This window comes from Egretta garzetta, unplaced genomic scaffold (assembly GCF_000687185.1).
Source record: "Egretta garzetta isolate BGI_Z169 unplaced genomic scaffold, ASM68718v1 scaffold264, whole genome shotgun sequence".
Classification (NCBI taxonomy): domain Eukaryota; kingdom Metazoa; phylum Chordata; class Aves; order Pelecaniformes; family Ardeidae; genus Egretta; species Egretta garzetta.
In genome coordinates, this window is record NW_009259685.1 from 5,024,336 (window position 1) to 5,051,489 (window position 27,154).

At 38.8% G+C, this 27,154-nt stretch overlaps 1 protein-coding gene across 1 annotated transcript in view; it reads right to left on the reverse strand.

Annotated features, from left to right (window-relative positions):
* Positions 1-27,154, reverse strand: part of SEMA5A (semaphorin 5A) — a 254,009-nt gene that overhangs the window by 14,472 nt on the left and 212,383 nt on the right. Inside the window, exons 15-16 of the mRNA XM_009638754.1 lie at positions 19,749-19,974; positions 7,622-7,840 (exon numbers count right to left, since the gene is read on the reverse strand). Of these exons, the coding sequence (XP_009637049.1) occupies positions 7,622-7,840; positions 19,749-19,974 (445 nt within the window). The remainder of the gene's footprint in view (positions 1-7,621; positions 7,841-19,748; positions 19,975-27,154) is intronic.

The window sequence follows — 27,154 nt, forward strand, 5'->3', positions numbered from 1 at the left end:
ATTATTTTTACTTAAAATGAATAATCAGAGACATTTCTGCCACAGTGTACAGACCTCTACAAAGCAGAATGACAGCCTGAGACTGCCTAGACAGAGGACACATTGTCCGCAAGCATTACCTGTGGCTTGTTCGCTGTATTGGAGACAGTGACCCCCAACACTTTCTGCTTACTTTTCAGTGGACCAGAGTGAGAATTACAAATGAGCATGCATTTGAAACTGCCATCTGCCATCTACCTATAGGTGGCTGAGAACACAGAGGGCGATGTGACATTCAGGAGTGTCACCATGTTCAACAACTGTGGTGGTCATGGCTATGCTATAAGCCTTCGGACACAAAGGTGTCCACTGGTCTGGGGAAGATGGCAAAGGGCAGACATAACAGACAATGTTAGATTTGATCATGGTTGAGCCGGACGGCGAAATTATAACTGTTTTTCTTAGTGACTATTTACTGACAGGCTGCCATCCTAAATCTCTAGGATCTCTTTCAAGGACTGTCATAACTACCTCTTTTATTTGTCCCCAGAACTTTTCCTTCTCAGCAACAAAGGATGATAAAGCATCATCATGGTTAAATAAGATCAAAGGAGTGAGTATTTACTGCTTGAGTTTTTACAAGACCTAAATAGAGCTCTGTGGTTTCTTTCATCTTCCTTTAAAGTTGCTTAGCAACACAGCACCATCTGTTTTTTTTTTTTCTTTTTTCCTTTTGTCATAGAGTCCTTAATGTTATTTCTGCTTCTTATAGGAGGAAAAATACACAGCTGCAAGGAAAGTTCCAGTCACTACAGTTTCTTTACATAACAGTTTTGTAGAGCTGTTGGACAAAAGAAAGTCATTAAAGAAGTTCCACACTGAAAGATACAAAGAATCTTTACATTTTCTGACAATTATTGAGGTTGGTCCCTTTTGGAAGAAGGCACCCTTCAGCTAGCAGGGTGCTCTCAAACAATGCTCTTCCCTTTACAGTAAAGCAAACAGCTCTTTGCCTACTGGATGTTGTGGTTAATAAATATTTCTTCACTATAATGAAAAAAAAAACCAAACAGGGAAGGGGACGTTCTAGGGAGAAAAAGTGCACAGAAATAGGATCTCCTGGGGACATGATAAAACATCCACACTACTGGAGAATTTCCAAGAGACAATTAAGTAAACTGGATACCCTGCTATGCACTTTGGGTTTTACAAGGAAGTGGAAGGAAGCGTGGGCAGACACATTGACCTCACCTGCTTTCATGAGAACACAGGATCACAGGCTCTTTCATATACTATCTGGTCTCATTTCAAATTCAAACAACCAAAAAAACCCAACACTCTTTGGGTTTTTTTGGTGTCTGTCTTTTAGGTTTATATTTTTTCATGCTCACCGTTTTTAAAGTGTAGCAAAAGAGAATAAAAACGCTGACAGGTCAGTCTTCAGGCTTTTCTGTATGCATGAAGGAGTATAAATAGAGAGGCAATAGTCCTTTGCACCCACTGAAATGCAGATGGTGTGTTTCCCAGTGGCTGAGTAAAAGTTAAATTCAGGGACACTGGGTGTTTGGCAGCCTACAGACCTAGGAGAGTACTGCTCCCTTCCAGACACCCGGGGATCATCCCATTCCACATCACTTAGTCCACTGCTTTTTCCTAATCTTGTGGGATATTGCTGCATATGTTTCAGTGTGGGAGAGAGCAATTTTTACATCGTAGTTTGCAAAGGCAGAGTCTTGTGTCTCTGATGCTACAGTTACCTTTTATTCATAAAAGCAATCCTGGATGAAACAGTCAACACAGTGCAGTGCAGAAACACAGAAGGCAAACAAATGCTTCCAAGGAAACTACAACAACAAAATCTAAGGATCAAGCCGGATTTAAATCTGTAATTGAGACTCTTAAGTTAGAAAAGCAACAGTTTCTTGCAAAGGGTAGTTCAGCCCTCTCCTCGCTGGCTACAGAAGCAGCCTAGAGAGATCAATGCATTTGGAGAGACAGGTTTCAGCAGCCTCAGAGACAAGTTTTATTGGATCGGAGCAATTTCCCCCCCCGACTGAGGAAGTTACTGCAGGATAAAATTTGTCTGTTCCTTTAAATATATTCCTGCTTCCTTGTGGCCAAGTATGACTTCAAGGAAAAAAAAAAATATAGGAGAAAAAAGAGCAATAATGAAGAAAAAAACAACAAGCCATAGCTGGCTTTAGGGGATGCATAAATAAACAGTCTTTGAGGGAGTTTTGTATATCTGAAACTCTTGTTATTAGCACGCTTAGTTATATATGAATTTATTCAATTCTTCTCAGCCAAAATGCCGTAACTAAACCAAACTAAAACTACTATAATAAGATCTTGAAACTGGTAAAATACCAAAATATTGTCATGAAGTATCAGAATTTCAAACCTAAAGGCGGCAACCATTTGTTCTCTCTGATCCACCGCTATGCTCTGAGAAGGGAATAGAAATTCATGCAGCTCGTGCAACTCAATGGCACTCATGTAGCTACACTTTAAACTCCTAATTAGAGACACTTGACCAATGTGCCTTATGTGCAAAAGAATAAAAGAGAAAGCAAGAAGAAATAAAACAAAACAAAAATGAAGAAAACGTTGTCTTTTCCTACAGTAATAACTGAAAAGGCATGTAATATTATGAACTAGGTCAGAATTCCTTACGTTTGGTTATTATTATTTTCAGGGAAACAAATCTTCTTGTTAGTAAATTCCTGTAATTTTTGTAAATTTGCAGGATTTACCATTCAAACAATGCTTCTCTATTCTATTTCTCTTCATAATGTAAATATCTCACAAGTCCCGAGGGATAACAAACCCCTGGTATGTTTGATTATAGTTTCCTTTCTTTTCATATTGACCACATATTGGTAACTGAAAGAAAACAGAAATGTCAGTAAGTATTCACAGATCCTTTCCACAGTTATTGAAGCTGTTCAGTGTTTGCCAGCTCGACTCTATTCACCACATAATTGAGCCATAAAGAGGGGGCTGATGCAGAGGGCCAAAGTGTAATTTGCTAGTGCAAGACAGTAGTGCAAATGTCCTACCCTACCCCTCAGAGCAGTCTGGCCACATGGAAACCAAATATTGGGAACAGGCCTTCCCCTACACTGACTTCCAAACTATTTCTGCAGATTATGCGGGAGAGTGCTAGTTAGTCGAAGGCAAAATTATATGAGGGATCATTCTAAAACTTGCACAATATAGACAAATCATATTCTCGGGCCTGGCAATTTCTGGCAATTTTCTGGCACTGTTCAATTTACTATTATATATTCAGACTTCAAATACTATGAATGAAAAGTAATCTGCTTAGGGACTGCCATCAATCAGCCTGTCGGTGGAGCAGTTATTTTGCTGCAAGCTGTGGGAAAAATTTCACTGTTTTTCTCTCCCCTGCAGGCTCAGGAAAGATTTAATATTAGCTGCCAAAGGCAGGTTCTAGATGGCTTCAGTATTTTTTTAAAGTTCTGGGATCCTGCAGCACATTTAGCCATAAATTACTGGCTAGTAATACATTAATAAGTGTATTTAAAGCTATGCTGAAAGACACTTAACCAGACAAGACAGCCTTGGACACTTAGTGGTTGCTCCATGGGCTTTTTTATTTTGTCAGTCCTTCAGAGCACTTAGTATCTTCCAGGACGACACTGAGCCCAGATTCATTGATTTAGAAGCATAAAGTCCTATTGACGTTCAGTGTCAGTTTAGCACTGCTCAGTATATTTCTCCATCACTCATCTTTCTCAGCAGTTTACATCATAAGGGTTTGATCCTGTCTGCAATAAACAGAAGAGGGAGCAAAGCATAACCAGAGCCTGCACTAGCAGGAAGGCTTCTTTATGGCTGCCATCTCGCCCCTTCCTACTAATCAGAATATTTCTGAAAGCCTAATGAATGGACTGTAACTAAATGGTTCTGTGCCAGCAGGGAACATGTGAAGCTGTCCTTATTCTGAGGGAACTCAGGCAAATCTTAGAAAGCATCAAATTCTTCTTTGTTGCATTTTTATTTCTAGTGCTATGGTCAGTACCTTTGTGTCGAGATCAGAACAAAATCTCCTCACATTCCTTAGCCTTTCTGTCTGCACCTCACTTACATGGGCAAGAGTGAACTGTGCGGTCCCTGTTTTGCTCCTCGATGCTCACAGTGGCAAGAAGGGCCTGACACGTTGACTCCTACTCAGTCCCTGCATCTCTATCCACAGCTTCATCTGTGTGAGGAGGGTATAGTCGATACCGTGCTGAGAATTGCACCTACACCAACCTTTCTCAGAAACACCTGCAAGGGCTGTGTGATCCAAGCCTAACAGGGACATTTTAGAAACTCACTTAGATAGCCAGAGTAAGAATAACTTTATACAGCTGTCCTAAATATAAGCACCCACGAAATGAAATCCAGTCCCTAGAACGGTGGTCAACAAGAAGGCTGAAAATTGATCCAACCATGGTTTCTCTTCCTGACTGCTCTCCTCTGTGGGGTCTGCCAGGTTCATACGTGCGGGCCTGGAGCAAAGGCTCTTGACCCATGTATTGTTTATGTCTCCCCTTTCTTGATGAGGTCTCATGAATGTCAACCTAATAGATGTTCACGTTTACCCACTGATTTAACTTTCTGCGACTTTCATTAAAAATGGAGAGAATTCAATTTCATCAGTATTCTTCTCTAATAAAAGATTATTCCCTTTCTACAAATTTATAATCAGGTCTAATTTATGGATAAGTCTTATTCTGCAATCATTTTTTATTCTCCCATGTCTTAAAGAAAAAAAAAAGAATCAATTACATCTACCGCTTGCAATGTTTTCCCTTCAGATTTATCTGAGATCTGACTTCGCCCCCTACATTTCTTCTTAATTACTGGCAAACAGTAGTTCTGTAGCTGAGGAACTTCACTTGTGATTCCTTGCAGGCTATCGTACATCTAAATACTTCATTCAAGCTCTACATCTTTATTCCATTGCTTTGCACTAAAAATAAAAATAAAACTTGTCTCTGAAGAAAGTTATTAGATATATTGGGACAGCCTTTCTTGCTTCAGAAAGGCCCAACACGCTTTATACCAACCGATCTATAAAAATATTTTCAAATTCAGGGACAGCAGAAGAGGGAATAATTTTTATATAAAGCACAACTTCAAGTTCTGCCTTACAACTTCATGTATTTTAGTTTTGGGTATTGGCTAACTCATAAACAACAAAGGTCTTTACATCAAACTTATGTCTGCATAACCGTGTTTTTTCTGGCTGGAACAACTTCCTTAAAAAAAAAAAAAGACTGTACTAGATGCAGAGCTAATTAAAAATGCCACTTCATTTTAACTTTGAAAAAATCCAGAAAAATACAAGACAGCATTTAATTTAAGAATCAACAGCAAGGGATGAACAACAAATCTGGCCCTGTTTTATGGATAATCTAGGCCCATTTAATGAATGGACTTCAGTTACTACAGTATAGTAATGCAATCAGGTATCTTGAAGCTTGTGAGCAGAGCTGTTAGCTATTACCACACCACTCAGCTGCTTCAAAGAAATCTGAAGGCAGTGTCTCATGGAGGGTTTCCCTTTGCAAGGAAAGAAGGAACCGATGAGGAGGTGCTATGTTCTAACTTGCTTCACCTACTTCATGCATCCCTGGGGAGGCTTGCCCATGTTAATAGAATGGTCTCCTCAATCTTTGACCTAATGCATCACTGTCAACCTTCAAAATTTTTCACAGATGAACAGTGCAGCCACATGAAACAAACTGTTTATAATTTTATTATTGAAGAAAAGCAAAGCGTTATGATTACAGTTTGGGAACTAATGAATTAGAGCATGTGTGACGGCTGTGCAAATGTGGAAAAGACTTGGGCCACAATTTTATAATCCTCTGGCAACTGGTGGTTCTCAGCTGATTCCCTTACACCTCTCTCTCACACTGCTTGGTGCAGAAAACATGGACACCCTTCACTGATCATGCCTCTAAGCTCAGAAAGAAACATCCTCTTCCTATTCCTCAGATGCTTACGCTTCCAGACAAAGAAGGTACACAATGAGCATCCAAAGCTACTTTCCTCCTCCTTGGATGCAGCAAGAAAATTTCACCAGAAAGTGCCATCTTCTTGTGCCCAAGTGCCTTTTTCATAACCTCAGTGGCTCCATGGGCATTCACCCAGACCAAGGGAGGGATCCCCAGCAGAAATTCCCTTTGGATCTGCCCCAACAGCAGGATAGCTGGAGGCTTGAATGTCTCAGGGGGCTGCCTGAGGCATTCAAGTTGCCAAGCAGTCGTACTGTTCCCATTAGCCATAAAACTGCAGAAACTGAGCAGCCAGAATGCTCACAGAGATGCTGGGTTTGTGGGATATCTAGCAAAATGCATGACTTAGGTTCAATCCAAGATGCAAGCATGTTTTTCACAAAACTGTGTCCTCTTGAAAGGGAAGCCTCATCTTTGCACAGATTTACTGCTTAGATTCTGATGCAGAAAATGGACAGTGACTGTCAAAGGGCTTACAAAGCTTAGGGAAAACACTGCAGTGATAATATTAGACAAAATAGTCACATTCAGAAAAACATATCCATGATTTAAGGATCACAGTCTTAACTTGTAACCATATCGGTATATGTAGACATAAATAAATACACACATGCATGTATGTTTTACTATAGCAATATACATACTCAATATATATATTACCATGGTAATCCTTCAGGTCCAAGCTTGAACATATGCCAAAAGCTCCAAGTCTTCAATAATAAAATATGCAGCACTGTTATACACAATCAATACTATTAAACATGTATGAAAGCTTATTTCTAAATTTACTTGTTGATACTGGAAAGAACTGAGTCTCTCAGCCATTATCCTTCTTCCTCTCTGTTGTTTCTTACCTTGAATTCTTTCCTCCTGTTCCAATCTTTTCTTCATGTGTTCTCCTATATCCTTGCCCTTTCTTTCTCCAAAAAGCCTCTGCAAAGCTCAAAAGCCTTTGAATTTGGATGTCTTTTTATGAAGGGTGAGAGGTGATGGGGAACCAGGATGGTTTTTTTCCCCAAATGTCTAAGATACAACAATGATTTATAACCCAAAGTAGTTTCTTGAAAACATATATTCTACTTGTAATCCTTTTTATAGAATCATAAAACAACTTTCAATGAAGGGGAAGCTCAAGATTCCAATAACAATCTTTATGGCCTACTTGAGTTACCATCTAGTTTGGTGATCGGTCCTGAACCTTATTTGCTGGATGCTGTCCACTCAAAAGCTAGCACAGATGTAATGCCAGAAACCACTGTGAGGAAAGTGATATTTTGAGTTTAAATAAAGACTAGGCCAGATTTCTTATGTCTTTTTTCTCTTATAAGTTTATTTATTAAAATTATACTTTTACAGTCTAAGTCTCACAAGTGAAAAAAGACTTAGCTGTTTATAAACTGTTGATGATGAACCGATTGACATCACTTAGGAATCTTACCCAAATCCACTTATATTATAAAGGTAAATTTGAGCTGTAGTTTATTCAAAACCAAAGCAAAACCCAAACTCACCAACTAAAAAAACCCAAACCCAAACGACTATTGCAAGACACAGCCTTGAAGATGAGTTATTTTATTTTCACATACTTCTCTCATTCAGTTGACTCTTACCTGGACAAGGCAAAATGTTGCATTCCTGGTACTCCAGCGATGGGCCGAGGCAAGGAAGTCCCCCGTACTTGGGCTCAGGATTGCTGCAGACCCGTTTGCGATTCCGTATACCTCTACTGCAGTCACGACTGCACTGAGACCATGGAGACCAGGGTGACCAGGCACCATTGATGGTATGAGCAGAGTATCGTCCAGAACGCAAGAAATCCCCTGACAGTCCTAATAACATAAAGATTGAAAAAAACAATACAGAATTAAAACAGTATCTCACCCTAAAACAACCTTTTCCTCTTCAAAATTACTCCTAGGCTTCTAATAGTAATATGACCAGGAGGGTCTTGTCCTTTAGTCTCACAATACAAACCTTAGTTTCATCTCAAGAATCTCTTCCATAAAAGAAAATTCCTAATCACTTTCACAGAACTACAGTGAAGACTTGGATCCAACTCTTTAGTTAAAGCTTTACAGCTGCATTGGATTCAGTAACTATTGACTGAAGCAAAGTCAATTTACTCCACCTGAGAATGGTAAAAGTTATCTCTCTCTTGCACAGGTATTTCCATCAGAAAATCTCCAAATACACTCCATAGGTACTATTGCCTCTGTTTTAGAGGAAGAAGGTGCACAGAAGACAGGACTAAGCCGCCTGCGACCGCTCATCAGGCCAGCTCCCCTGGTCCTACCGCAGAGCTCTGCTCACTTGATCTACCCAGCCTGCCTCCGCTAGCGCCCACAGGCTCATGGGTGTCCTAGAAAGCAATGCACTGTACTTATGCTAACCATAGTCAGACTTTAGGCAGTGTACAGCAATAATTCCACAAAATCTAGTGAGACTGCCCTTTTGTGAAGAGCAATGTTTTGCCACTGTACAAGTTTATTTTCCACTGAGTTGAAGTGTTCTAAACCACAGATAAGCTATGGAAATCAGCCTTCTGGAGACACAGATGATAGAATACTTCCTGGTTAAAATAACCATCTGGCAAGCAGAAAACATCTTTCCAAGTGAGTTTAGAACCAAGAAAAGGCATTAAACAGTGATGGAGACTGAAGTCCACTATTTGTCAGTGAAAGGGGAACACACAGATTCTTGTTCACACCATACAACCAATGTGCGTGGATGTAGCCCAGGGTGACGTTCTAATAATATGTGGTTGAGTATTTTTGTCACTTTCAGGCTTGGTCCTGCATGGAAAAAAGACTCCCTCAACTGTACTCAGCGCAACACTGAACTCAATCTTGAGCTGTAGCACTACCTCTAAGCATCACCACTGAACATCTCCAGCAACACTACTGGGATTTCCTACTGTTGCTACAGCAGTTCACCTTCGCCCATGCTAGCATCACTGGAAACTCTATGATCGATGAACCACTAACTGCTGTTTTTAGTACAAGCACTTATTTAAGTAGTTGTGATGAGAAAAGGTCCCACGAATGGTACTTAGCAGAGGATGTGGCTGCCTGCCTGCCTGCCTAGAGCTTCAGTATTGCTAATATAAGTGCAGATGAATAGTATCATCGACACTGGAGAAATACAGGAGATTGCTTGCAGCTTGAACTGCACCACAAACTTTTATTCTTAAGAAACTGTTTTATGCCCTCCCCACAAGCTCAGGCACTGCGGGAGTATCAAATGGAGCTAAAGAAACAACAGATGTACTGAATCCCATACTGAAAAGAGCCACAAGAAATACTGTGAAGAGGCTGCCCAACAGAACTCCTCGACTGAACAGGACCAGTAGTCTGGATAACCAGAATGGAGGAGCCCCTCATTTGTGGTGTCCAGTACTGAAACAATTACACCCTATTTCTACCTGTGCTTATGTATTAGCAATACTGCTTAATTTCTGCCCTGAGAAGTACATTCACAATCATCCCAATTGTAGATGAGACTTCACGTATTTTTATTCAACACTCGATAGCAACTGGCAGTATTGGAGTGATGATGCAGCGACACACAAATACTTGTAATAAGAAACTCTTGAAATTAATGAGAAAACAGCAGAACGGCAATATAAAAATGACTAAAAATGGGTAAAACCTTCCAGTGATTATAGGGGGTAACTATTTCTCTCCTGCTGAGCCAGATTCTATTACAGAGATATTAAAAGCAGCATTTCAAGGAACATGACATACATTCAAATCCAAAAAGGGAGCAAGTACAGAGAAACAGTATTGGAATTATGAATACAGGTCCACTTTCCATCTCTGTAAGAGCCTTTTTTTTTGCAGTTTTGTATCACTTTGGTCACTGAAATGCCCAGCTTATGCACACAATGATCTGTGAGACAAAAATAACAGGGTTTGGGTTTTTTTACCAAAATTTAAAATTAAGTTGTGATGGGTTTTTTTTTTGTTTTTAATTAACAGCAGTGCAAACAATGGAAAATGCCAGTCATTTTCTTCATAAAACACTGCAGTGTGCATCACTTCATACCAGTACTAGGTTGTTCTGAAGACATTTTTGCAGGACAGGTGTAGTTTTTTCAGTCCTAAGAAAACGCGTGACCTTATTTGCCATTATGATATTAGATTTCTTGTGATTTAAATTGGGGAGTGGGGAGGAGAATCTTCTAAGTGAAAGCTCTGGGGTACTTCAGCTCTGAAACAGAAGAATAATCTAAAGAATCAGTGTGGAGTTTGGTCTGCAGCAAGTCTTCCCCTGTGTTCTCTTCTTTCCAAAGCTTTAAAAAAAAATATTACAATGAGAAGTCTTTTTGCAGATTTACAGTAATTCATACAGCGCTCATAGAAGGGCTTTTAGAATTTTCTCTTCAGACAGAAACTGCACATTAAAAAATCAACATTATGACACTAATGACATTAAAAATAACAAGATCAGTCTACATTCTGGAAATAATAGTACTACATAGTCTTTGACAACCTTATAGCCTTCTACAATGAGGTGACAAGGTTCATAGATGAGGGGAGAACAGTAGATGTTACTTATCTCAACTTTAGTCAGGGTTTTGACACTGTCTCCCATAACTTCTAGTCAACAAAGTATAGGCTAGGTAAGTGGACAGTGTGAGATGGATTGAAAACTGGCTGAACAGCTGGGCCTGGAGTGTTGTGGTCGGTCAGAAAAAGTCCAGCTGCAGGAAAGTCACTAGTGATGTATGCCAGGGGTCAGTACTGGGTCCAGTCCTGTTTAACACCTTCATTAATGACCCAGAGAAGTTTGCTGGTGATACAAAACTGGTAAGAGTGGCTGATACACCAGAGGGTTGTGTCACACTTTGACTAGGCAGGACAGTTCAACAGGAGAAATGCAAAGCTTTGCATCTGGGGAGGAACAACCCCATGCAACACTAGTTTGAAGCCAACCATCTAGAAAGCAGCTCTGCAGAGAAAGATCTTGGGGTCCTGGTGGGCAGAAAGCTGACTGTGAGCCAGTAACATGGCATAAAAGGTTAAGAGCTTCCTGGACTGCATTGGGAAGAGCCTTGCCCGCAGGTCAATGGAGGTGATCCTCCCCTCTAACTTAGCACTGGTGAGATCCCATCTGGAGTGCTGGGCCCAGTTCTGGGCTCCCCAGTACAAGAAAGATATGGACTTACTGAAGCACATCAGGGCAGGCCCAAAGGATAGTAAAGGGCCTGGAACATCTTTCAGATGAGAAGAGGCTGAGGTGGGATTGTTCAGCCTGGAGAAGAGAAGGCTCAGGGGTATCTCATCAATCAATCTCATCAGTACCTGATGGGGGGAATAAAGAAGAGGGATCCAGGCTCTTCTCAGTAGTACCCACCAAGCGGACAAGAGACAATAGACACAAATTAAACCACACAAAATTCCATCTGAACACAAAACCCCACCTTTTTACTGTGAGTTTGGTCAAATACTGGAAGAGGTTTCCCTTAGAAATTGTATAGTCTCCATCTGTGAAGATATTAAAAACTCAACTTTGCAAGGTCCTGGGCAACCTGTACTAGGTGATCCTGATCAAACGGGGGGATTGGACTGAAGACTGATTTCAAGAGGTCCCTTCCAACCTAAATGATTCGGTGATATTTGAGTAAAATGTAAAATTAAAAAAAAAGAAAAAAAGTAGAAATAGTTAACTCTCAACCTCAGCTTTACTTCTACCTGGACTCTTATGAAAGTAAACATGATCCATTTCCTCTACTAAGGAGGACATTTGACTGATTATTCAAGACATGACTATTTTCCTATTATTCTTGCATATTCATACTTTCCACACCTAAAATCTCCTTTGCTGATTGTATTCAGAAGTTACCTGAACTTCTTGTAAAAGGAGAACACAGTGAACAGATGTATTATAAATCTGTTTTATAGATTATTCTAAGGATCTTTCTTGAGTATTGTAAGACTTCAGGCCTCTGAAGATGTGGTGAGGGAAACTAAGCAGATGGTTGTCTCTTTCAGATACATTAAGGAAAAGAGTAAGAAAGATTATTTCTTTCAGAAGATGGCATGGTACAGAATGGCTGCCCCTCTGAACACAAAACTCTAAAGAGCACCTTTGGCAGCGACGGAAATCTCACTTTGTGTTAAGTACTTCATCAATGCAGCCTTTGCATTTCTACAAAAACTGTAAATAACTCCTTCATGGACAATACAAAAAAAAAAGGTGTGACCTGAACAAAATGATTGGATATAAACATAGCAGCAGATACAATATAAAATAGATACTACAGAACAAATGTAAGAGCAAAGAAGACATACTTGAAAATTAATGAGACAGCATTCTGTAACAAACCCCTTTAGTTTCAGGACCTTGTGCTTCTGAGGCATTTTCACTGTGTTACAGCTCAGATTATGCAGTCTCTTTTAAATAAAAGTTGTTTGATATCCTATATAGGTAATATTTAGTGAAGGCACCCCCCTGGCAAGTTTTTAGTATTAGAATATTGATACTTTCACATGCTATTTTGAAAAGCCAATATGGAGTATGAATCTTTAGGGTGAATTTGTCTAGCATAATACCAGCATGAGCAAAAGCCAATAAATCATGTGCACATATACATACATACACACAAATAACATATGCATGTATTATACATACACACACACATATACACACGTATATATAAATATACATATGAAAAAGAGGACTTATGGTCTAATTATTATGTGTCTGCAGAGCTCTCATAACTGTCCATGAAAAGACTCTGTTGCCAACAGAAAGTCCAACCACCCCTTTCTTTCTGATGTGTAGTAACTTGTAAAGCTATGGAAAATGGAATAAGAATCATTGAGTCCTTCAGCTAGGAAGCCCTGTTTATTAACTGAGGTGTTGCTGGGGACAGGGGGTAGGGAGGGTAATGCAAAACTAACCAAAAGATTAGACTGTAGAATTTCTTCAAGAAAAACTTCTTCAGAAAGTAAGTGGCTGTACAGAGCTGAGTCCTATCTGTATCACAGTTTACATCAAATTCAATAGGAGAAGGTATAAATATAAAAGCATTGTAATCTTTCTGATAAGCTGCTTGAAACTATGAAAACTCCTACTTTTCTCATTAAACTGTGGTTTTCTTGCTTGCCACCTCTGCAATTTGGGTCACTTTCTGATTGCTCCACATCCACCTCCAAGAACAGAAACCAGATTGTGCCACCTAACAGAATACATTAAGCCTTCTGTATTTCTCAGCTTATTGCCCCCAGGATGAAAATGTCTGTCTAAAACAGAATGCAGGGGCCAATGCCCTTGGCTCAGTAACAGCAAAAGTGTAGTTGCTAAAATAACGCCTAAGCTCTCCTTATTTAAAGCTTATCTACAGAAATAGTTGTGAAATCTGCAAAACGAATGATCAGTCATAGCATCATCAGTGAAGTAATGAATAGTTTTCCCAAGACAGACAGAACAGCTGTGAATCAAATCCAGATCCAGCCTTTAAGACAGGTTCATCATGCAAATGTTTTAAACTACATCATTCTCAGAAAGCCTATGGCTGACTTAAAGTCCTGTGAATGACTATAATGTACTAATTCTGCTTGCAGTTTACCAACAGGCTTATTTTCAGTTGTTTAGAAGTCATACTAAATTAATAAATTGCTGCATGCTGAGGCTAGAAAAGGGAATTTAACTACTTAATCCCAGTACATTTTTAAACAGGCAGCTGTGCTTCCCTAAAGCAAAAATTTCCATAAGTAACAAGTACTGCAAAAACATCAGTAAAAACAGGGATTTTGTGGACAAAATAACCATCTAAGACCAGGGATGACAGAAGATATGAACTGACACCTAAACAGAAGACTATTCTCTCAATTTAAGTGCTTATGCTTTGTTCAATATGGACAGAATTACAGAGAAATTAACACTCCTTTGCTGCTGACTGACTTATTCCATTACACTTAGCAAGCACGTATAACAGAAAAAAAAAAAAAGTCTACTTAAGTTACATAATTCTGATCTAAACCAAGATGATTTGATAATTTCTAAGTAATCTTTTAAAACTTCTTGGTCAAATTGGAATAGTCTTATAACTCCACAAGAAATTAATCCTGTTCAGAGACAAGTTAATATGAAAGTCACCTGCCCTGACTAGTACAGGAGAAAAAAAATTGCCTTTGCAAAAGCCTGTAATGAGACTTTGATCGGCCTGATTCTTCTCAGAGACTGCAACATTCCCAGCCGAGTTCAATTAATTTGCCTCAAAAGTGAGGATCTAATAAAGCACATATATTTATAATAATTCTCTAGTCTAGCCTGCAGCTCAGGAATGCGGCTCTAAATAAGAGAGCAGTAGCAGTGACACCTGATAAATTATACTACTTGACTGATTCATGCTGTACGTCCTCCTGTTCAAACCTAACAAAGAATATTCAATTATCCAAGCAGTCCAGGTTCATGACTTTGGGAAAAGATGATCTGGAGCCAAAATTCAAGTATCCTGAATCATTTCTAAATGACAGCATGAAACTCCGTTTAAAGTGCAGCAGGTAACAAGGATAAGAAAAGATTGTTTCAGCGTTGTCACTTTCTGAAGATATTCTGCAAGTATTTGACAATATCACTGAAGTCTATATACCTATCACTTATAAAAACCTCACAAACCTTCAAAACTTACTTAGTAAAATTGAAATGGTAAAATGCAATGACAAACATTAATGTAATGCAAAGATAACATATTAAAAAAACCCAAACAGTATGAGGATTGAATGTTATGTTACCACGAGAGCTTTATTTCTTGTACCTAGCTCTTCTGTGTTTAAATATTCAATCCCAAAGTTCAACTGAAGAGCTGCTGTTTGTCAATCAAACTTCAATGTGTCATCAAATTCAGTTGTAACATCCACAGTTCATTTTGTTCTTACCTCTGAATACCACGGTTTAAATTCGATAAGACAGTATAAGAGAGAACATCTCAACATGTACTCCTCCTGACTACAGCACATTACCAATGATCAGCATCTGGTTTATTCTGCACTAAATTCTGAACGCACTATAGATTTCCTGTAGGTAACACTAGTATTTAATCAATCTATTCACAAGAGATCATGGCCACTTAAACAGTATTTCAGCCAAAATTACATCCTGCCTTCAAAGATAACTATTGTTTTAAGTTTGGCATAGAGAAAGCAGTGACAACTGGAAATCTAAGTTCAGGTTTCCAGGTGCCTTTTTCTCCTTTAAGGAATTTGCGACTGCTCTTCAGATTTCATTCTCCCTTCTCACTCCCCTCCACCCCCCCAAAAAAATTAAAAAATCAAATAAAAGACTCTTTCAGACTACTTGACTGAAATTAGAAGTGTTGTCTTTGTTTAATTGTTTTCTGAAGGTATTTTGGGAGCTCACCATGTCTAACTGGCTGTGTCAAATTCAAGTGTCCTGTCTAAGCTCATTATTGCTGTTCCCTTTGCCTACACTGTGGAAAGAAAGTGGTTCCTCTAGAGGGTGACTTGTGCCCATTATATCAGATGCTTATCTCCAGTTGGATCCCTCATTCCTCCGGGGTGCTAGCTGTCTTTGCAGAGTACAACAGAGTCCAGAGTTAGGTGAGATAAATTCAACCTGGAAAAATCAGGTAACCTCCTACCTTGTGAAACTTTTATCCCTAGATGAAACAATTAGGTTTCCAATACAATTCATAGTGCTTACATACCAGACAATCCTTCAGAGGGTCAGTTAGTATGTTTAATGTAGGTATTTATTACATTTCATAAGCACACATTAAAGCCTTTGGTGGTGTAATTTCTAGACTGTTAATGCTGGACTGCACAGACATTTGCATTAAGATGTGCAACAATGTACACAATCTCTCTCAGTTTATTTGAAATAGCTGTCCCTTCCCTATCTGAGCATTATGTGGAAACCCAGAAGCAGAGAACAAAATGTATTTTTCTTTCCTCTTAATCAAACATCAAATCAGAAAAGCATGAATACAGCATGCAAATGCTACTGCTTCGTTGATCGACATAAAAATCTTACCACACTCAGGAGGAGTCTTGTGGGTTTCTGGCAAGATGTTCTACCTCTAAGCTCAGACTACAAAGAAAGTTTGCTTTGCTAGAGTCTGACAGTGAAACATGATTCTGTTTAACATGGCATGACTGTAGCTGCACAGTGGGATTACAGGCAATGAGAAAATTTTTAACAAATGGCTCTCTTCTGCAAAGAACAGAGAACTGATCTTTGCAAAACACATCTTTTTGCAATGGGGTATGCCAAGCATGCTGTACCAGTACTAATCTTTCTATAAAAAACAGCAAATTGCTACGTTCGACATGGAGATAATGAAAAGAATGTTTCACAGTATCCAGGCTCTGGTCAGGTGGAAGCAAGTCATGATGTTTCCTTGCTTTCTAGCCAGAAATTGTGAAAGTGTCCGCCAAAATTCATGGTTTCCCATTCTCAAGTGATCCTTCTGTTCCAAAAACTACACCTACACTACATGACTCTTATTCATGTATTTTCTTCCCATGACATCAAGGAGCAGCAGAGGGGTGGTGTGTTGACCCAAATCCAAACCTGGGATCAGGGAAGTGCTCCCGAATCCTGCAGCTCAGAGGCACTGAGTAAGTTTCATCACATCAGCTGGTCAAAACAGTGCCCTCCCTCCCTGAAATGTTTCACTCCATACTCTTCTGACATCCATAATATGAATATGCCTAAGCAAACAGGCTTAAAATAAAATGTGGCTAAAGGAGACATAACAGTAACTCTTTTCACCAGAAGCATATTGGTTAATGCAGCCACTTGGAACATCGACTGGTTTGATCTTTCATTACAGAATAATTAAAGACTCACTAGCCAAAAAGAGTCAAAGAATGAGCACAAATTAATGAAAAAGTCATGAGGGCACTCACTAGGAAGAATGGACAGATGTATAATAGTTTCTGCCCTGTCACCTATTCAATATAAAGTATTTAAATATTCAGTAGTTTTGGGATTAGTCAGCAAAAATCCTTCTCCCAGATGAACATTTCAATTACTGTGCAACAGGGTCACTCCTATACATTGGTCCAATGATTAATTAATTCCAAATGAAGCAAAGCAGCAGCTTCAGCAAGATGCAACAAATAAGCTACAACATCAGGAAATTCAGGAATCTGATGTTCAGAAGTGAAAGAAAATCTTCAAGCTAACCAGGCACAGAATGCACCTGAACCCCCACCCTTGTCTCTTGCACTCTGCCTGAACCCTTTTTTTTAAAAAATAAAATGTAGTCACTGTTACTTCTGACTACACCCAACTCCAGCAGAGGACTTACAATCATGACTTCAGAGCTGAGAAAGGTGTCTCTGTGCTTTTTCTTGCAGCAATGTGATCTAAGACAAACTGGTTCTTGCACTGGTTTGTCCTAATAACCTCCTCTCTAAGTAATGCATTGGCTTTCATATACTCCTTTCTTAAGTCCTGACATCCCAGCTGTCAGACAGGAATATACCTAGATTCTTCTGTAGATCTACTTCTAGTTGTTGTGATAACTCTCCTAATTCTGTACTATCTGGTGGGAAAAATACTCCTTTTCTCATTTCATCTCATGAAATTTTAAAAAGGTGTCATAAATGTCAAAGTGCTGGAAGATGGCAAAAAGCAGCACTGCCACCCAAAAATCTTATTTAGGACAAGAAAGGTAGGTCATACACCAATCCTAGCAGAGCAAATTCTTTGCTAAATGCTAGTTTGAAATTTAGTTTGGATGAAAACAGGAGAAGAAACACTTGCTACAAGAGTTGCTCCATGCCAAAATCTGCCTTGCTATCCAGACCTAAGAAGTAAACATTGTAGACCGTAGATTACTTGAAATGGGAATGATACAGAGTATGAAACTAAGCCTCATCTGGAGTACCACAGGTTTTGTTTTATAATTTCACCCAGTTCACTACTATGTATTTCATTAAAAAATTACTAACATCCTGCCCCCTCCAAAGAGGCACAGATATCATGTGAATCAATCAAGGTTTTACACAGGATGAAGGGCATGGAGGAAGCCTCTAGTATCTTCTCACAGAAGCCACCCCTGAAGCCCCCCTGCTACCAAAACCTTGCCATGTAAACCCAATACAGGCAGGAAATGCTTAACACTGATTTTCACATAGTTGGTCTGTCTGAAAAAAATATTGAGAATTAGAAAGCCCAAGGACTCAGACACCATTCTCTCTTTGTGACCTTACATAAGCTAAATGCCTTCAGTTGTACTTTTTTTTTTCAACCAGCCTGAGTGTTGTGAAGATAGAAAAGGCTATGTAAGTGGAAAGCAGGTCTATAAATATTAAATAAAACCAATAAAAATAAATCAGTATTTCCTTGTATTATGTAACTAAAATATAATACTTGAAACACTGATATATAAGTAAAATTGGACAATTAATGAAATGTATTAATAACATTAGAGTGACTGTCAAATGTTCACCTAGCTTTTATTTTTTATACACATACAATATTTCTTCAAAACTATGTATTACCGACAGGGAAAGAACAAAATTCTGAAATAAAATAATTCCAATTTAAAGTCATCTAAAGTTGAAAATATCTTGAAGGAATTCAGTTCTCCATCTCAGAAATAAACAGAACTTTAAATTTCTAGCAATAGCATAACATAAACTTTTATAATAGAAATTATCCAGTTCATAAACTCCTTATTTAGTTAAGCACCTGAACGAATTTTACAGTTGTTACTTTAGAATTACTAAGCAAAAAGTTTTCTCAGCAACAATACTACATATTCTAGCTAAGTATTTATTGGATATAGTAATGTTGCACAAAGTCTCCCCCAGTAAAAACCTGAGAGAGTATAAGGAGGTGACAGAATCCTCCAAGAACTGGGCTTCCATGTCATGGCTTGCAGATTAGTGTAAAGAACATTAAAGTAACCTGGAAAATCTCATAATGGGTGGTAAAAGACACTTGATTAGTCTGAATGAAGCTACATCCAGAAGAAATACAAGCTAGATTCCCCGCTGTGATCACCATGTCCTCCTTTTCATTACCAGTTCTGTTATGTGTCGTGGTTTAACCCCAGCCGGCAACTCAGCCCCACACGGCCACATGCTCACTCCCCTCCAGTGGGGTGGGGAAGAGAATCAGAAGAGTAAAAGGGAGAAAACTCATGGGATGAGATAAAGACAGTTTAACAGGGAAAGTAAAAGCCACACACACAAGTAAAGCAAACCAAGGAATTCACTCACTGCTTCCCATGGGCAGGCAGGTGCTCAGCCATCCCCAGGACAGCAGGGCTCCATCACACCTAATGGTGACTTGGGAAGGCAAATGCCATCACTCCGAACGTACCCCTGGTTCTTCCCCCAGCTTTATGTGCTCAGCATGACGTCATATGGAGTGGGATATCCCTGGGGTCAGTTGGGTTCATCTGTCCCAGCTGTGCCCCCTCCCAGCTTCTTGTGCACCCCCAGCCTCCTCGCTGGTGGGGTGGGGTGAGGAGCAGAAAATGCCTTGACACTATGTAAGTGCTGCTCAGCAGTAACGAAAACATCCCTGTATTACCAACACTGTTTTCATCACATATCCAAACCGTTTTCATCACATATCCAAACCATTGCCCCATACTAGCTACTAGGAAAAAAATTAACTCTATCCCAGCCAAAACCAGCACATATGCAAAACACCAGCAAGCAAAAACTTCCACTCTTGTGCTGAAAATGGAACTGCAGACACCTTGCTAGCAGGAGGCATCGTGCAGCTCCTCTGTGCAGCTTTGCTTACCATCTGTCGAGCATCCACTGGTGCCATCACTGGAACAATAACGCATTTCAATCCTTTGCCTTCCCACCTCTAGCAAATTTGGGTCAGGCAAGCGTGCTTTGCAGGTGTATCGGAAACGTTGTTCATAGTGGCCACCATTGTCTGAAATATTGACTGGGGTCCAAGGCGTCCAAGGAGTTGTCTTTTTTAACTCTGGACAGGCATTGGTGTTACAAGGCTGATATTCCTGAAAGAAAACGGTCATAATGCGTATAAACACAAAATGTGACTTAAAAAACCCCACAAACATAAACCCTCAAAACAGACAAAAAGCCAATGATATTTTTTCCAGCATTTCCAATAGCAGTGACCGTCAATAAACTTTTAATTCCAATCTCAAACTGAAAGTGTTTTTATCTGCTTCTAGGCAAGCACAGCATCATACTGCTAAAAGCAATAATATACCGGTACAAATTAGATCTATTACACCCATAAAAACAGTAAGCTGAACACTCTAAGTACCATGATAAAGTGCATCCTTTATAAATTAATAGCTCCAAATAAGGTGTAGCTAAATATGTTACAGCTTTTAATTAAGAGGAATTTTGATAAACTGCAAGTACAAGACAGAAATCAGCAAATAATTCCTTGGTAAAATCTAGTGGCATATGAATAAGCAAACCAGTGTCCGTATTGCTTATGTATTACAAGGTGACAATGGACAAAAAAATGTCTAGGCAACTGTTTAAATCACGTCTGTTTTAGACTGAGGACAGAACATGTACGACTGTGCTCCTTGCAGCACATGAACTTTAAAAAGGAAACCATAAAATTATCAGGTCCCAGTGACAGCCAGAACCACCCTGCTTGCTATCCCAACTGGCAACTCACTTCCAACATGCAGTCCCCTCCAGCAGCTGGATTACAGTGCATCTTTTAGCAAGAGCACTCTGTCTTTCCCTCTTTTATTTTTTTTTAAAGATGTCTAGCACTGATGAGTCTATCACCTCCCCGCATCAGCTGTTCCACTATTTAGTAATCCTCAAAGCTAACAAATTACAAGTTAATTCAAGACTGCATTTTCCCCTTAATTTAATTTTCCAGTCACTGAATTTTGCTGCGCTTTTATCAACGATACTGAAAGTGCTCCTTGTCCTATACCTACAGATTTTTCATGCCCAGGTAACCCATACATAATGATAAACTAAGCTGAACTTCTTAAAGCTATATAGGATTTAAAACCTGATCTCCAGGTCCTGTTCATCCCTACATCTTCCTTTTGTCCCATTTCCTTTTTTTCCTTAAAACTGGACACCAAAATTTGACTTGGCACCCTAGAAGCAGTCTTATCAATATAGCCCGCAGAGGCAATCATGACTCCGTTCCACTTGACAGTCTGACTCTAATACATACATTATTGCATTAGTGCTTTTTCTTTACATGACATTGCACAAAGCTTAAGTAGAACCAATTATCTTTGATAACCTGTCCTTCTCTAAATTGCAGCTTTATAACTACATATAGTTTCCTATCCCACATAAGAGGCTGGTGTTTGGTAATATTAAAATACGTTCTATTAGCTTCTGCAATTATCTAGCACATTATTTACTACCTCAACAATCTCTGTCATGGTCAAGCTTTACTGAAGATGTCTTACATCACTGTCTAGACTGTTGATAAAAATGTTAAGTGCTATTGACCCAAGAACTGATTTCAGGCAGACCCTGGTAGTCACGTCCCAGTCATTTATATCTGTCCATTAACACCACATTTTTCAATTTGTCAGTGATCTAGCTTTTAATCCATTTATCATTTGCCATATATTTCAGTTTTCCAAATCAAAATATTTTCTGTTGCAAAGGCAAATGTCTTGGAAAAATTCAGTGATAGTCTGGGAGAAGTGCTGTACCACTTTCAAACACCTTGAAACACAAGCTCTTTTCTAGCAGGATGTAAGCAGGAGTAATTCAAGCAGCATAGTAGCTACTACAGTGCTCATTGCAATACAGTCACAATGGTCTAAAAGTTTCAGTTCCTCATTTGCTGTTGATGTTTGCATTCATATTTTTCAATCAAAAATAAAAGGTGTTAGAAATGTGAGGTCTGCCTTTACTGAATATGGCATAGACAGGTGAAGGTCATGAAAAGCAGAATGTGCGAGAGATGCAATGGACACTGTCCAATAAAAATAGGCAATAGAGGAAGAAGTCGATTTAGTGGCAATGTATTGAATGCTGCTTTGCTAACACACATCTGAGATGAACACGTCAGCTCACTCATTTCTAGAAAGACAGTCTACCAGTAATCAGTGTGCTTCAGGATGTGTAGCCCCTTCATACACCCTAACAGAGGGTATACTCATATGTTGTTACATGAGCCAGAAAAGAAAGATGTTCCTTAAGAATACCTGTAGAGACCATTTGCTAGTTTTTCCTTTCTTCTTGCCTCGTGCATAGCTTGCAAGAAAGTTTGTCCGCTGTCATGCCTGTCTATTCACCCCATGAAAGGCTCAGGATGGCAGGCGAAACAAAAGTACATGTAGATAACCCAGAAAATATTTACAGCTGTAAATGATCTCTCTTTGATAAAATTCAGAGGGATGTGCTAACAATGGATGACTCTATGAAGTTCTGGCACTAATAACGACCTGGCAGAGCCTGCTGGCTTCTCTCACAAACAGCGAGTGCTGCACTGCTCTACCAACTACCGCATCTGCCACAGAGGAATCGAAAATTGCATCACGCTTGATGAAAACATTGATGTGGTCTCACGCTACAAAACTCCAGTATAAGCAGAACAATGATCTTGCTTTGAATGGTCTCAAATTGGAAGTAAGTAAAGGAGGGGAGAGAAAAGGCGCAATTTTGATCACACGTGGGTATATTTACTGCTGCTGGCATAAAGACATAGTCAGATTAGAAGGATTTGTCAGGGACTGGGAATATGGAAACTGCTATCTCTGCTTGGATTATCCTCCTCTTCTCACCTTGTCCAACACTTGAACAATTTACTCAAGCGGGGCTCCAGGAATATGGCCCTCCCCAAAGCAACTTGACCAACTAGAGTCATGGATACAATAATAAAGCAACCACATAGCAAATTAAAAGTCTCAGATGAAACACTGAGGTCTCATCTCAGGAAAACAGTGTAAGAAAGAACCAGAAAAGCAGTGAAGCATTCTGCTTCAATAGGGCTGCTGAGAGGAACTGAGGCAGTGGCTGCCAAACTCCACCTCATGTGCTCCACGTGGACTGCAGGAAGAAATGGGTTTGAGCTCTCCTGGGAGAGACCCTCTAGATAATGACAAAGGAAAACTTCAGGGGCTCATATGATGGGTTTAAGTACATTCACTCCTAGGGTACACTTGTGAACTCAGAACAATAATTATCTGAGGCCATTTGTAGACTCCAAAAATATCATCTCAATAGTTCAGACCTAACCACATTTTCAAAGTTCTCTTTGCAAGTGGTCCTAAAACTTGTGGCCTAATTCACTGTATTGTGGCTTTTAGTTTGGAATGGATTTAGTCAGTTGAGATTGTTAAATTTATGCCTGGCTATGCCTGGCAAAGATGCAATAAGACCTTTAAAGACCAAATTTCAGGGGACAGCTCAACAGTTAGCTGGGAATTTTATACATAATGCACAAATAAATGCATACATCACAAAATACATGTCTACGAAAATGATAAACTAAACTTAAAAATTATTACAAAGCATATTGGTGGCAATATGAGAAAAGGCATCATAAATTAAAACGATCATTTGGAATGACAGAACATAAACATTGATTATGCTATTAACCAGCTACCTTTCTTCTGTCTTTAAATAGTACTTCCTAATATTTGTGTATAATGAAGAAAGAATATTGTCATGTTTTGTACCAAGACATATTTAGAATTATTTGGTTGTATTATTTTAGAAAAGGACAACCAAAATGTTATTTCCAAAACATCTTAGTTCATACTGTTGCTAATAATGTAGAACAAAATGCTACTGTTTTCTCATGGAGGACATGGAACAGACTAATTTTTTTTGCCTCTGCATAGCCACTTTAGTCAAATTCCTGAAAATGTTGAGAATCTCTGAGACCTTTATGCATAGTTTAAGTTTGATTTTAATTAATCAAACAGCATGACAGCCTGATACTTCCTTAGGAAACTAGGCTAAAATCTTATCTACATTTAGCTACAATTCTTTGTAAAATCCAGAATTCAGACAGAAAGGTCTATTCCCATTTATATTTCCATTTATTTTACATGTTTATATTTTGGAGGCATTTCTTCTAACTCCTATTTCTCTGATGTACATAGTACGCCTATGTTGAATGCACTTCTTTTGTTCTCATCTGTGTTTTTCTTTCTCATCTGTTAGCGTGAGCTGCCTTTACAAGGCAGCTAAATCAACATTAACGGTCCATTTAAATATTTCTAGCCCATAGTTATCTTTTATGATTTGCTTTTAATATATTGTATTAGTTGTCAAATACTCTTTTGGAATCACCATACAGTCCATTGATTAAAAAACACACATTTTTTCTTTTTGTTCCATCATGATAAACTTCAGTTTGCCTGGCCCAAAATATTTATTTAATTTTTAAGATACTAAGACACAAATAGAAAAGAATGTCGCTGATTCATAAATTGAATGGTGTAGTGTGTCACCTGGTACAAGACAGGGCTGCAAGATGTAAGAACTTGAGTCTCTCAACCATCTCCCAAGCTTTGAGTTTGTCACAGCAATATGTAGTTAAAGGGAAGGATAGCTCTCACACACAATCAAAAACAAAGCCCAAAATGAATGCAACAGTGTTATAAAACTTGAGAGAAAAGCAGTTCTCATTTACAGGGGGCCTTGTTTACACATCAAAACCTGTTTACTGAAGCACTAATATATCCCCTCCCTCTCCAAGAACCAAAAGACACATAACATTGATCTTGCAGTGGTTGAAAAACACAGTAATGAAAATCACTAACTGAACTTGAAAAAATAAATGGTTCATTTATTTTCATTACAGAAACGTAAAGGGTTATCCATTTAGAAAAGTATTGTCAAGGTAAAACAAACAAAAGAAAGTCCTTGATCATGTTGCTATTTACTTCCACAGGTTAAAAAGCCAGGTTCTTCAACCAGATACCATTAGATATACCTTACTTTATTGTCATTTTGCTATTACAATACTATTTCCAAAGCATGACCTGAAAGAACAACCAAACCCCATTAAGTCTAAGTCATTAAGGAAAACATCTTCTACATTGTAAATTTCACAGCTATTCTTAGAAATATTTTGGGATTTTGTTTTCTAAGATCCCCGTTGTATTTTAATCATGCAAAGGCACATCTATATCCTAATTTATAGGTAGCTTTTAGATTCAGTTGACATCAATGGGAGTAGTTCTATTGATTCCAGTGGAACCAGGACTTGAGAGAGTATTGCTGAGCGCAGATGCAATCCTGTAAGAGTATGTAGGTTCATAATGGGTTTTTAAAAATATTTTGATGGGTAGAGGGAGAAAAATCATTTCACCCTATGCAAAAGGAACAGATTTCTTCTGAAGTGAATGGATTTCTTTTTTGGCTGCAAATACTGACTGGACACAACCTTTTGTTTCAATTTTGTGTATTTTAAACAAAAGAATTCGGAAAATTTCCATTGATGTAAAGGGGAACTTGAAAGGAATTAAAGGCTGGATTTGGAATCATTTTCCCTGGAGGAATTCAGGGCCTGTTGGGCCGGGTCATCAGACTGGGACAATTCAGTACTTAAATTCTTCCTAAATTCAATGTCATTCATTTTACTTTAAAGTTCCTACTTTCATCATCTCTTCATAAAACCATCAAATTTTGGAGTGAAGGAAGCCACCACTTTCCTCTTACTTTTTCTCTGCCAGCCATTTGTGTATGCTTGAAAGCTACATTTTATGTCAAACTAGTCAAACTTTTGTGAAGGAAATTGTTACAAAAAACTGAATCATTTAATCGGGAGTAGCTTAACTGAGTATCTCAAAGGCACAGGGTTAGTACGAGCACTTTCAGCTCCACCTCAGCAAGCAGAATGGCCTGTTTGCATTGAGGAAGTGGTGGTTTTATTCTTACTGCTTCTTGGGTGCTCACACTCACATTGGCACCTGAGAGCCATTTAGAGTGATAAACATTTATTTCATATGCATGACATTTCCTAATGGTGTAATAATTCATTTTAAAGCATGATATTTGGAATTATCTCATATTTAAAATGAAACTACAAATGTCTAAGGAAGAAAAAGCTTATTTATTCTGACAGATTAAAAAAAAAATACAGAAAGAGGCATAGTAGTTAATTTGGATTCTTCCAAACCTAATCCATTTATGGACCTGCGCTGGAATTAAGCACCCTACTCAAATGCACCTAGCAAATTAAATTGTTAGGTGAAACAAAACAGGACAAATTTGTCAAGATTTGTAAATTGTTTTTCTTTTTTTAAATAACTGAATACATCAAGAACTTATGTGTATCTTTGCACACTGCTGTAGAGAACCGAAAAGTAGTAAAACCATGGTAAATCCACAGTAGCAAGTCTGCCTGCTGACAGCTGAATTTGTACCAATCCTCCAAGCGTCCCTGGTGTGATCCCAGTACTACTACTAGAGGAGCTCACTTCTATAGCCCATGTACAGAGCAGCCTGCTACCACAGTGCCCTTACTCGAATCTCCATTTAACATTTGCTCAGTCAGACTACGAGCTCCCTGGAGGAGAAGCTGTTTTGGACTGCCTCTTTGCAGGCTTCTGTATAACAGCATCCTGGTTCATCATTAAAGCTTTCAGGCAGCAGGACAACAGCAGTAATGCTACAACTATAACGCTTTGGAGGTTAGCTTCCTGCGATGCTAGGCAGCAGATTTTCAACCCGACAATTTTTAAACCACTTAGCGAGCTGCAAGTCAAGACCAGGGGACTGCAAATGTGCTGTCCTTCCCAGACTGCTAAGGCAGGAATGAGTCCCAAGCTAGTCAACTATGGGAACTCAAACTCTAAAATGGCAAAAACCCCCAACCATTCTCAGTCCTTGTATGTTCTTAATATTAGAGAACATCTCAAAACCAGTCAAAGAACTGACTGAATTTACACTCAGTTTTGAAACTGAGAATTAAGTACACTTAAAATGTCATATTTTTCAGTGAAATGGATCTGAATTTTGGTTACGGATGTCTCTTCTGGCACTTGCCTGCTTGTTCAATAACTATTCAGAATTCAGTGTCCTGAATAGACTGAAATTGGAGACTGCATGTTTGTTTTTACTGGACACTCACCTCACTTTCAGGGCTGTGGTTCAAGTCCACAAGGGGAATTAATATTCAGTCTTGTTACCCATCTCCCTTTTAAATGTGGATTTACTCTGAATTCCAGACTTCTCTTACTAAGTTAACCCTAGATTTTCTTTTGATGA